The 13,324-nt window shown below is 49.4% G+C and overlaps 1 protein-coding gene across 5 annotated transcripts in view; it reads left to right on the top strand.

The window, feature by feature from the left end:
- LOC147608739 (uncharacterized) overlaps positions 1–13,324 on the top strand; it is a 109,124-nt gene that overhangs the window by 62,046 nt on the left and 33,754 nt on the right. For 4 of the 5 annotated variants that reach the window (XM_086788167.1, XM_086788166.1, XM_086788168.1 and 1 more), the window contains one exon: positions 6,041–6,195. In XM_086788167.1, coding sequence (XP_086644293.1) covers positions 6,041–6,195 — 155 coding nt within the window. Of the gene's footprint in view, positions 1–6,040; positions 6,212–13,324 lie in introns of all 5 variants that reach the window. The other variant, XR_015264307.1, reaches the window with a different exon arrangement.

The following is a 13,324-nucleotide window of genomic DNA, read 5'->3' as shown; positions in this document are numbered from 1 at the left end:
CTTGTACCATTTGGACTGCATTCCATTCTTTTAGGTCTCGGACCATTTGGACTGCGATGCAATCTACTTCATCAAGAGCTAGATGCAGCTGCCAGTTGGCAGACATAGGGCCTCTCCCCGGACTTTCTTACAGACCTCCGGTTGGAGCAGATTCTAGCCTCAGAAGATCACTCTTTGGCTGTTGGTATTCTGCAGTCTCAAGGTGGGCACATGGTTATAACTATCACAGGACAGCCAGCCGTAAGCAGCTGATGTGGCGCCCCAGCAGTGGAGACTGAGCGACATTGCCTTTGGGATCGCCCAAAGGTACAACAGGTTTGGTGGAGATTCTCCAGTTGTTCGCTTCTGAACCGAGCACTTAGCTTCGTTACATGGGGCACGATTGCTTGGGCCATGATGGTGGGCATGGTTTTACTCTATGAAGAGAATGGCATAGGTCTCGCCTTGCAACTCAACACACTTTTGGATCTTGGTCATTTGTGCTTCTTGAGTTTGGGTTCCACATTGGACCCCTGAGGTGGGTGTGAGAGAGCTGGGAGCTCATTAGCAGCATTGCTGTTGCTGGCGGGCAGGACGTAGTGAGACTACTGATGGATCTGTTATTTTTTCTCCAGAGATGATTGCTTTATATCGACGGATATCAGTCACAACCTTTGGGCGAAGATGGGAGAGCCTCACAGACAGCTTGCAGTGGATGCAGCAGCATCATGCAGCATTCTTGCGTACATGGAATCATGGCCCCTTCTAAATAAGAGGGGGATACCGATTGATCTTGCATTACAGCCCCCAGCATGGCTTTTTTCACCATTGTAGTCTCCCTCCGAGAGCAACCAGCGAGAGAGGGAGATCCCCTTTCCTAATGTTGTTAGGTTATGTATACCTCTCATGAGTGCTTCTTTGTAATTGTTTCAACCTCAGCAGAGGGTTGTAATATGTTTCATGGGAATACTTTATTTTGACTACTGAAGGACAGAGAGAGAGAGAAGGCAGGCAGGAAAGGGCATACTAGCTGCAATCATCCTTCTTTTTTTTTCCGAGAAAAGATCCTTTCATTAGTTAAAAGAAACCGCCCACTGGGCTACAAAAACTCTCCTGCTCATAAGGCGGCAGAGCAGAGATCCAATCAAGGCAGCTAGGGAGACTCTCCCTAGGTGCAAAAAGGTACAAAGATGAGTACAAATAACTGAGAGCTATATCATACAATAGGAGGGGGGAAAAGCCAAACAGGTGGCCTATAATGCCAGCGGGGGGTTCCCGCGTGTAGTGTATAGAAGGGGCCGCTGCGCCAAGTGGTGTGGAAGGCCTGGTGCCGCAGGATCGCCGCATCCGAGTCGCCCCGGATGCGGTCATACTGTCCGCGCAGGGTGTGGATCAGCTCGGAACAGTCTCTGCTGGTGGCTCCAGTCTCCCCTCAAAGGCCCTGAAACACCGGGCTCTCTAGGTGAACCAGATGGTGAGGCTGCTGAGGAGCTCCCATCGTAGACCCCTCTCCTGTGTCCAGACGGTGGACGAGAAATCCGGTGAAGGAACAAGGCGAGGCTGGCCCCTAATGAATCTGATGGCTTGGTTGTTCTGCTCCGTCTCGTATCCCAGAGCAGGCCCTGACGATGTCGACCAAGCAACGGCACCCCACGTATACATGCCCTCTGGAGAGAGGGGGGCCAAAATGCGCAGCATCCTCAGCCAAATCTGCTGCGCTTGTGAACAGTCCCATAGGCAGTGTCTCTGTCTCCAAAGGGTGGCCGCATCGGACATAGGCCGCCGGCAGACCACTGTAGACAAGCCAGGTGCCAACTGCAGAGCCCCTGTGGGCAACCAGCCACTGAAAAGTCGAGATCCTGCGTGCCTGTCGACTAGCCCAGAGCCTGGCCCAAAAATCCTCCAGGAATTCCTGTGAGAGTCCCTGTAGCCGCCAACTCCTGTGAGAGTCCCTGTAGCCGCCAATGCTGGAGAGACCATCCTCCTCGCAGTCAGAATATGCCTCCCCAACTGAATAGTGTACTGGAAAAAGGTAATCTCTGTGGCCTCGGGGGACACATAAGGATCATGCCACTCGTACTCGCCAGGGTCCCACTGGAGCTGGGCCAAGGGGCGCACAACATATGCCCAAATGCGCCAATCAGAGTCCACATCTGCAGGGTCTGGATCAATATGCCACTTCCGGGAAGCGGCGGCCACTACCCGTATCCTCTGAAAGATGCACTCTGCAACCAAAGGCGACTCCGCCTCCACTCTCTGAAGTCTGCCCTCATCCTGGATCTCATAGTAGAGGCATCTACCATCCTCAGTGCAAGCTCTAACAGCAATCAAGATCTCCAGCTGTGTAAAGGCTCCCATCCACCATGGGGCCGCTGGCTCGAGAGGCGTGAACCACTCCTCAGTGAGTGCCTCCTGAATGTCATCCCTCATAATCAGCCCCCCTCTGAAGTGACTCAGCCTCTCCACCTGGACCTCCTCTGGGAGACTGCAAAAGGCTTGCCAGTCTCCAAAACTGCGTGCTGGGCCTGCCGCCAATGGTCCCCAGGCTAGACGAGGCCGAGAGCCCAACATATGACCCTGCTCAGTGCGTACCGCGGGGCTCCATATGAGCGGCAGTAGTCTGGCCCGCTCCTCATCACAAGTAGGTCTCTGAGAAAGCCCCGGTCTCAGCAGCTCCCAAGCTCACAGGATGCTCAAGGCAAATCTGTCCTCCCATCCTCTACTGAGGCTTGTCCTCCTCATCTCTATGAAGATCCATCGTATCTCTGGTGCCCAAGTGCCCCCTGCTGGAGGAGCCCTAGCCTGCAGTCGTCGCTGAAAAAGAAGCTCCTTCCAAGGCTCAGCGCCTGGAAGCAGCCCCCGAACAATAAGCTTCCCCAATAAGGCTCTACTCTGATCAATTGGATCTATAATGCCCAAGCCCCACTGGGCCAGCGGAAGAGTAATAACTGCCCAAGCAACCTTGGCCTGGGCTGGCTGACTGTCCCGCCCAGACCAAAGAAAGTTCCCTGATCAGCCTCTGTACCTGGCTGATGCAAGAGCTCGAGAAGATCCAGCAAGACATGATGTACCTCATGGTCGCTAAAAGCACCTGATTTGTCACCACCACCCTCCCAGCCAAGGATAGCCGAGCTGTACTCCAATACAAAAGCTTCTTCCGAATGCTCAAAAGAAGCAGGGCGATCTGCTGCTCAGGTGACAAATCAAGTCCAATCTGGCATCCCAAATACCGCACTGCTGTGCCAGGAGGAATCCATCTAAGACCCGGGTCTGGGCTCCATGCCGGAGTGGGAGCGCTACTGATCCAAAAGGCCACTGTCTTGCGCCAATTGATCAATGCTCCCGAAGCTACACCAAAAACCTGTAGTGACTACTCTGCCCTCTGAAGATTGGCCTCCTGGCCATGCAAAAACAATCCCGTGTCATCAGCAAACTCAGAATCGAGCAGGTCCTCTCCCTGGATTGGGAGCTGGAGTCCTCTCAAACCAACCTCCTCTGCTGTCAAATACATGCTCATAGCCTCAGCAAAGAAGAGAAAAAGAAACGGGGCGAGAGGGCACCCCTGACGGACTGATCTGGTCAACTCAAAACTCGGCCCCTGTCTTCCTGCCATCAACACCTGGCTACGAGCTGTGGAATATAGAGCCGCCACCCCTCGAATCCAGACTGGCTCAAAACCCAGGTGAAGCATAGTGCCCTCTAGGAAACCCCAATCGACTCTATCGTATGCCTTCTCGAAATCGAGAAGCATAACAACCAGGTCCTCGCCGAGAAATCTAGCTCGGGCCGTCGCCTCTCCCAGAAGTTGAAAATGTTGTCAAGGATACTACGCTCCTTGACGAATCCTGTCTGGGTAGCATGAATCAACTCCCCAAGGAAGGGCTGGATCCTCAAACTCAAGGCCTTGGCCAGGACCTTGTAGACAGTATTGAGGATCGTAATAGGTCGCCACTGCCGAATATCATTAGACACTCCCTCCCCCTTGGGGATAAGAGAGATCAAGCCCTCTGAAAAGCTCTGTGGCATCACCCCAGTGTCCAAAACATACTGAAAGCCCTTGCGGAGGCTTGGGTCCAAAATGTCCCAATAGCGCATAAAAAAGGTAGGCGTCAATCCGTCCTCCCCAGGGCAACTATGGCGCGGAAGGACCCTCAAAGCCTCAACAAGCTCATCCTCTGAAAGAGGCTCACCCAGAACTGTGCGCATACGATCTGTGACCCTCCTCTGTACATGGGCCCACACAGTCTGTCTGCAAGCATCACGTGCCTCCGTGGCTGGCTCCGCTGAGAGCAGGTCTCTATAGAACTCAGTGGCAATGGCGGGCTCAGTGGCTAACGAGTCGTCCTGTCTCCTGAGCTCGTGTACACCTGCTCAAGCATGGCGGGGTCCGGTAATCTCAAAGAACTCCCCAGTCACTCTATCACCAAGCTGTGTCCACTGTGAGGCCTGACGATGATAGTAGAACTCACGTCTCTGCTCCTCTGCTTCTCTAACCTCCTGGTGTGCCTGGCTCAGCTGGGACGCCAGGCACTCACATGTAGCCTGCTGCTCCTGAAGGCGCTGAAGCGAAGCAAGGCTACATCTCAAGCGGCGCTCCCGCTCTCGTGTCTCTCCCAGCCGTGTCAAGGCGACAGCGTGCAAAAAAGAGCTGAGCTCGATGAGTCCCTGGGCACACTGGCCTGCTGCATCCAGGTCAGAGCTCTGGCTATCATGCCATATCCTCTCAATGTCCTCAGAAAGACTGGAATCTGTAAGTATCCTCTCTGGGATCCTCAACTGCAAGCTAGTTTCCCGTGTCCCCTCCTCAAGTGTCAAAATAACTGGCGCATGGTCTGAAAAGGAAGTGCCAGCGAGAATGCCAACAAAGGCCCCACGCTCCCCGAACCTGTCGCCCACATAGAAGCGATCAATCCGTGATAGATTAGTCCCTCCCTGCCGGCGATCCGACCGAGAAAAACTAAGACTGTCCTGAGAGCGGGAGAAAGCCTCATGCTGCCATGCATCAGTGATCCGCAGTGTCATGCAAAATTGCTCCCAAGCTCCGTGCCGTGCACTGTAACATGACTGCCTCCCACCCTATCGGCCGTCTCCTCCGACACACCAATGTGCGGCCTCGGGCAATGCATCTGTAACAAGGGTCCAGAACTCTGCTCTGGCACGAGCATGGTTAGGCGCATAGACATTGAGCATGCCAAAGAGCTCATCATGCATCCTCAGAATAACATACTGTGCTCTACCAGGCACAATGACCCCGCGATCCACAATGGCCTGCCGCCATGCATCCGCAATGACCATACATACTCCTCCCTGCCCACCCAAGGGGCCAAACCCTGCATACCAAAATGTGTCCCATCTGCCAGGCATCACGGAACCATATCTCCGAATCCTGCTCTCACTCAAATGGTGCTCCTGCATCATCAGAATATCAATACTGCCCCCAACCAGGCATCTCTGAAGCTCCTGCCTCAAGCATCCACGATAGTGTACATAGTGTGCGCCGCCAAGGCCCTGTACATGAGATGATCCTCATGGATGACCTGCTGAGGTGGAGGCTGTCTCAGCCATACGGCGGGCCTTCGCAAGCGGCTTGGATGGAGAATAGTCCCCATCTGAGCGGCTACGAATCTGCCCACCCGGTGTGCTGCAAGAATCTCGGATCAGGCGCCAGTGGTGGCTGTGTCCCATGGCGATTGCCTCCCGCTTATACTAGCTGCAATCCTAGCAATGATGAATTGTAGAAAGGGTTCAAGAAAACCAAAAAGAAAATATGGCCACTTGGATTACTGAGGGTTTGATTAGGCAATATGCTGGATAATGAGAAAACAGTGGGAAAGCTGTTTTCAGGTGACCATAGGGGATTTTAATGCAGCAAGTGGAGCTCATACTTGTTTATGGGACCATCTTATTTTTAACAGCATTCTAGTTTGTGTCTGAAATCACTTGTATGGTAACAAAACAGCATTCTAGTTTGTGTCTGAAATCACTTGTATTTGACAATGCTTCTTTTTTACTTAAGGGTGATCAGCTTCTCAATTGGTGTAATCTGCCTTTGTTTTTTCAGCAAATAACCAGGTTAGACGATTAGAATATATCATATCTCAGTCAGCAAAGCAGGCACTAGCTGGTGAAAGAAAGACGGCTCAGGAAATGCATTCATTGACTCGAAAAATGGATGCTCTTAAATCCTTGTATTTGCGGCTCGACCGAACTTTGCAGGTTTATGTCTACACATGTTTGTACCTGATGCCATGACTAACAAACATATTGTATACATTAATATGGTGTTTAAATGGGTCAAATCTTTAATTTGATCACTTTTCTTGATATATCCTCATTGGTTATATAATTCACTTTTGGGGCTCACTTATCATATAGTTTGTGTGAAAATATGCCCAACTTGCTATTTTATCCAGCCCTTCTGTTGCTGCTGCTGCGGCGCATCATCCTCAGGATGTGCACTTCTGCTGCCGGCGCTTCATCCCTCATAAACGACACTACTGTCTTCTGTTTGCTGCCAGCACCTGCACTGCATCAGAACATCATCAGTGTTTTACAGCTTCAGCATTTTCTTCTACAGGAGATCTCATCATTGGGACAGCAGCCCTCTCTGCTACAGTAGAGCTCTCCAGCATTTTTACTTCAGCTCCTACTACCTTGGGATCGCGGCCCTCTCCGCCCTCATCCACCATCACCGGGACAGCAGCCCACTCTGCTCTTTCCTTCGGGACAGCAGCCTACCATTTGCTTTGGATCGCGGCCTTCTCCACCCTCAGCATCAGCATGGGACAGCAGCCCTCTCTGCTCCTTCAGAGTCTCACACCGAGCTCTTGTACTAGATTTCATCATATATACACTCACTTATTTCATGCTGTGTTGATTCGCTGTGATCTCTCATACATTTGGTCCTTTCATCCTTTTGCCCTCACATTCTATCAGAGCTATCGTGAGCAAAGGGATTGAAGACCTTGAGAGCACACAGCATGGATCGTCTACTGACGATTCTGGAGGACCAGCCTTTCTTACGAAATGTTTATTCTCCTTATTCAGAAATAGACCACATAGAGGATGGGACTTCTTATTCACTGGAGAGCCCCATTCAAGGTCTTTCATTGGGAGACGACCAGCCCATTTACACCTACTCACCCTCTACACCCTTGGCATCTCGTCTTTCTTCTCTGAGCTTATCAGACTTCACTTCTAGAGGAGGATACATGCCTATAGCCAGTGTGCCAGTACTGGACCTAGGTATCCAATCTCATCTGGAGAGCCCTGCTGCGTAGCCGACAGCTTGGACTTCGGTATGGGACTTTTTCTCAGGAAGGACAGGTACCACCTCGGTCGTTCGGAGATCCATTGTCATCAACTCTGCCGAAGACCGCGTCAGGTTCGTATGTACCCTTGAGTACTTATGTTCCTAATTCTACCTGGGTGTCTTCTTTTGTAGCACGGGTTCAACATATGGTACCATCAACTACCCTCAATCCCTGGAATTATGTGAACCCGAATAGAGGAGGGTCTAGGAGCACAGTCGCTCCCAGATTACTGGTGTTCAAGGATTTAACATTGTTTTCCCTTCTGGTTCACCTTCTATTATTGCTCCTAATGTGTTTTGGAATATTGCACAACCTCAAGCACAAAACCCTCCCACCACCCAACCCATGTCTCTTCCTGCTGGTGTTGGCATGCAGCCATTACCGGCTGCACCCCCATTGGGTCCTGCATATGGGTTTTACCCAACACAGGAATCTTTCAGTACTATGCCTCTTGGCACTGTGTTACCACCTAGCATTCCGAGGTATCAGGTTGTTTACCAACCTATCTCAGGCACTACTCATTTTCTTGCTTATGTGCCCACTCAAGGATTTGTGCCTCAGCCAAGTATTCCACTTATGCCGAGTGCCCAACCTTATATTCCATCTTATGGAGTACCCTCGCCAAGTCCTACACCTCTACCTGGTATTAGTGGATTTTCTGAAGTTCCTCCTAACTCTTTACACTCAGGATATGGGGACCAGCCATCTTGGACCCCCCCACCTCCTTCCTTTCACGTCTCTATGTCCAAAAATGCTTTCACAGAAAAAGACTCGTTTCAATGGGTCTAATTACACCACTTGACTAATCTTATGGAACAAGTTTTCACTTCCCAAAGTTCCTAGAACCTGGTGAAGGGACTCGAACCAAAACCCCACCCCTCACTAGCACCTCCTGAAGTTATACGCTATTGGGAGGCTAGGAATGCCATTGCCATAGTGGAGCTCATGCAAGGCCTTCTGCCAGAGTTTCATTCACAACTCCAGCAATTCCCCTATGTCTCTGACAGATGGGCACACCTTGCAGAGAGATATGCAGCACGTGATCGCACGCGTCACATTGATCTCGAGCATCAAATCCAAATTTTCTCTATAAAAGAGGGGAACGACTTGACCGTCAAGGTTGTTGAATACCAGCACCTTAATGCGGAGTATGCCACCACTAGCTCCACCAAGTCTGAGAAAGACCAGGTCATCACTTTACTGAACAAGTTGCCTCCTAGTTTGTTTACTTTTGTCACACAGACCATTAGTTTAGAACCTATGCCTAACCTATATGAGTGTGAGTGCCAACTCCTGCGCTTCGCTCGGTTGCATGACTAGTTTCATCCCAAAAAATCTTCCTCCTCTACTCAAGAGGGGGCCCTTGTGTCCAATACCACCTCTACTTAAGAAGGGTAGCAAGGGAAGGGAACAACTCTGGTAATCAAGGCAAACCTCAAGGCAACAATACTGAGCCCAAAAACCCTGCCTCAACACCCATTCCCTACTAGTAAAATATTCCCAAAAACAATAGATTCTGCACTCATTGCCAAATGCCTAGACATGTTGATGATGAGTGTGCCTTTAAAACCAAGGAAAATAGAAGTAACAACCCCACTAACTCGAATCGTTAAAACAACCAAGGTGGAAGCAATGCCCCTAATTGGCGGGTCAAGAGGGGGTAATAATCCAGCACCTACTCTGCAGGTTCCCCACCAAGGAACCAGCAACAAGGCAATGGTACGAATTTGCCTAGATCCTCTACATGGCGATCCACTGGTCAAGTCGCTTAAGGCCCTCCCCCAAATCAGTTTCCTTTGCCACCCAAGCAGAGATGTCTGATTGGTCATCTCTTACACCACATCCCAGCCCCTCGGCCAATGTCACTCAGGTCACATTTGAGGTTGATTTTGGCCACTCTTCCGGAAGGAAGAAGAAACAATGGCCTAGACGAGGCAGTCAACGTGTGGAAGTGTCAACCCTCGTTTAGATTTGTCAGTTACCTGATGACCCTCATGTGCCCATCATCGAAGCCCACCCAATTCTTCTGTGTGGCCATCCGGTCACTTGGGTAGTTGACAGTGAAGCTGCACACGATATGGCACGCAATGCTGACATTTTCATCTCTCAGCTTCTTGCTAAGGGTGAAGTTCGATGTGGAAACAACACACTAATGCCCATCAAATCTGTTGGCACTTTTTTATTTGACACCAACACAAGCCCCAATCAGGCAACATTGGACAATGTCTATCTTGTTCCTAACTTGGGTCTCAATTTACTTTTTGTATCCCAGTTGACCCAACTCAATCGTGGAGTTTACTTCAACAAGCGAGTTGTAGAGGTGATTGATGAGACTACAGGTCTTGTTGTTGCCTAAGGTCAAGCACAAAAGGATGGCTTATACTGGATGTCTACTTTTTTATTTGAGCCATCTTCCGAGGGTTTTGAGTTTCATCGGGTTCGTGCCTATGTGACCAGAGCTCCTTCAGACACTGAACGACTATGGCACTTTCGCTATGGTCAATTGTCCTATAACACACTCTATGAGTTGTCTGGAGACCAGTTGGTTGAAGGCGTACGCAACGTGAAACTGACAAAGGATGTCTGCCAGCCATGTCAAATTGGTAAGCAGCATCGTTCACCGTTCCCACATCATGCTACTCATCGTGCTCAGAGTATCCTCAAGTTGATTCACTTTGACTTGAGTGGGCAATCCCCAACCCCCTCCTTGAATGGGTCTCTCTACCACATGCTGATTGTAGATGATTATTCGAGGTTTATGTGGGTGTATTCCTGAAGCATAAATCAGATGCCTTCCAGTACTTTTCCACGTCCGTTCGATTAGTCACTAATCAAATGGGCGTCTCGATTGGGATTGCTTGCAGTGACAGTGGTGGTGAGTTTATCTCCCATCAATTTACTGAGTTCTTGCAAGTGATGGATGTGGCACGTTCCATGCTCTTTGTAGCTGAGCTACCTGAATGCCTTTGGTTTGAATCGGTCAACACTACGGGGCAAGCTTGAGCCAAGGAGTGAGTTGCTCATTTTTGTGGGCTACTCTTCTGAATCAAAGGCTTACAAAGTTTTTGATCCAAGATCGAACAAAGTCTTCGTTCGTCAAGACATTGTGTTTGATGAGCGTGATTTACTTCGCCTTCCACTGCCCATACCATCCGAACAAGAATCTTCGATTGTGCCACATGAACCCAATCAGTCATCTATTACTCCGTCTCTTGAGGAACCTTCCTCCTCCCGCGACAGCCACCCAGGGACCCTTTACCCCGCTAGTACCAACAGACCATGCATGATTCTAGCATGCTTCCCCATGATACCCATTTGAACGGTCCTTGTCGGTCCACCAGGCTCACTCCTCGTGCCTCATTTGCCTCTGTTTTCTACACATTGTGAAAAGAAGCTATCCAACAGCCAGTCTGGAAACAGGCTATGGAACAAGAACTCGAAAGCATTGACCGTAATGGCACGTGGCCCCTTGTGGATCACCCTCGTCGTAATAAGGTCATTGGAACCAAATGAATCTTTCGCACCAAATTTAAAGCTGATGGTACCTTGGACAAATACAAAGCCCGGCTTGTGGTGGAAGGCTTTCGCCAAAAAGAAGGCATTGACTTCAATGAGACCTTTGCACCTACCGCTCGAATGACGACAATATTTCTCTTACTCAATCTAGCCGCACACCACACATGGCCAGTCTATCAAATGGATGTCAAGAGTGCCTTCCTAAATGGCATTCTCAAGGAAGAGGTCTATGTTGACCAACCTTTGGGTTTCCTGTGCGCCATGGGTATGAGGATAAAGTCTTTCGCCTACATAAAGCTCTTAATGGGCTTAAGCAAGCCCCTTGTGCGTGGTATCATCACATCGATAAATTTTTACACAGCCAAGGTTTTCAACCATCTCACTGTGAGCCCAACATCTATATCCACATAGATCAAGGGATGGTTTGCTATCTAGTGATGTATGTCGATGATCTCATCATCTCTGGATCACATCACGCCATAGTGGTTGATATCAAGGCACAGCTGAGACGAACTTTTGAAATGACTGATCTCGCCAAGTGGTTGGGAAACTCATACGGCTCACAAACTCTCGACTTGACATTTCCTATTGCACATCCATTTTAAGTCAGTATTTCAATTCTCATAAGGAGCCACATTGGAGTTCAGGGATGTGGGTTGTTCACTATCTAGCGGGTACCTATATGTTTGGACTTCACTTCTTCTGCTGAGGCCGAGTACCGAGCCCTCTATGACGCCACCACTGAGGCTATGTTTCTTCGCCAGCGTCTTGCGGAGATGCACATTACCATTGACACTGCTTTACCATCTTTGTCGACAGTCAGAGTGCGATTGCCCTTGTTGGCAATCCTATTTTTTCTAAGCGTACCAAGCATGTGGGTGTCCATTTTCATTTTACCAGGGAACAGGTTGAGCTTGGCCATCAGGCTCCAGTACATTCCTACGGCAGACAACCATGCCGACATCCTTACAAATTCCGTCAATCGGTCGAGCGTCTTCGCGAACAGATCGGCATCGGTCCTCCTCCATCACCCTCCCCATATTGAGAGGGGGACCATCCTCTCAATTCAGATTTTTATCATTGTTGTATCGGGTGCATGAGCCAGTAAAAACCCAATGAGGGCACGGCTCATGTGAAAACCCACTGCATAGCATTTACCATCTTGCATTCCCTTTGCATAGCATTCTGTTTTTTGTGTTTGGGGTGCCTGTGTGAATGAAAACCCAAAAATGTGCATTCATGCATGTGAAAACGTCTTGCATTGTGGCATTAATCCAATACCACCCAAACTCAAAAGACTCTAAACATGTCAAAGAGCACATGATCTACACTCTCGACAAACCAAAGTCATCTTCTCTCATGGTCCCCTTTTGGCCTGAGAGGGGGTCTGTGAAAATATGCCCAACTTGCTATTTTATCTAGCCCAAAAGGGACTTTTTTTCGCATTTGTTTGTCTTTGTTGCTGGCCGACAGCTCTCCCTGGCCGACCAGCAGCCCTAGAGCATATATAAGAAACTCCTCATAATTCAGCAAAGGAACACAACAAACATCGACTGCTCGAGGCTTGATTCCTACTACTGCCGGTGCTTGCTCCATTACATGCATCATCTTCTTGTTGCTGCTGCCGGCACTTGTACTGTTCCAGCCTGACGAGTTATCACATCAGTACCACATCATACTTCTGTTGCTGCTACTGCTGCGCATGATCATCAGGGTGTGCACTTCTGCTGCGGGCACTTCATCACCTCATAAAGGATACTACTGTTGCTGCCGGCACCTGCACTGCATCAGGACATCATCAGCATTTTACAGTTTCGATGTTTTCTTCTACAGGAGATCTCATCATAGGGACAGCAGCCGTCTCCGCTACAGTAGAGCTTTCCAACATTTTTACCTCAGCTCCTACTACCTTTTCTTTTTTTCAAAAAGGAGACTTCTATTAAGTATGAAAAAATTTTACAAAATGGAAATTTCACACCAAGCAAGGTGGAGATCTCAACCAATCAGGAGCCCTGTGCTGCCAATAGGGTCCTGAATGAGAGGATGTGAAAAAGATACCAATGTCCCACTCTTTCATAAACTGGCGGCGCTTCCTCTCCGCAGCCCTCGAAGATCCCTGGATTTTGGCCCAGGTAGCCATAATGGTGTGAATAATATCACTCCAAATCCTGCAAAGACACTAAGAAACAAGAACGCGAGTACCCTCAATAGCCTCGGTGCATCTAGCCTTCCAGATATTCCAGGCTGAGATGCTAGCAATAATCTCCCAAGAGCTGTCTAACCTCTGTGTCGGAGGGACAAAGTGTGAAAGTGGCAAATCCTGAAGACAACACTGCCGAGCAACTCCTTGCCTAACCATAATGGCCAAGCTCCTGTCAATCCCCTCGAATCTCAGCTGAGGCCCAAACTGTGTCAACCAAATGATAGAACCAAAAGAAATGATAGCATCCCTCTTAATCCTACCAAAGAGGTGTGCAGACCAAACCCTTTGTGCTTCCCTACATTCCCATAAACAA

This window comes from Cibotium barometz, chromosome 52 (assembly GCF_041138505.1).
Source record: "Cibotium barometz isolate CiBa-2024 chromosome 52, ASM4113850v1, whole genome shotgun sequence".
Lineage (NCBI taxonomy): Eukaryota > Viridiplantae > Streptophyta > Polypodiopsida > Cyatheales > Cibotiaceae > Cibotium > Cibotium barometz.
The sequence above is the reverse complement of the archived record's forward strand: the minus strand, read 5'-3'. Positions and strand labels throughout refer to the sequence as shown.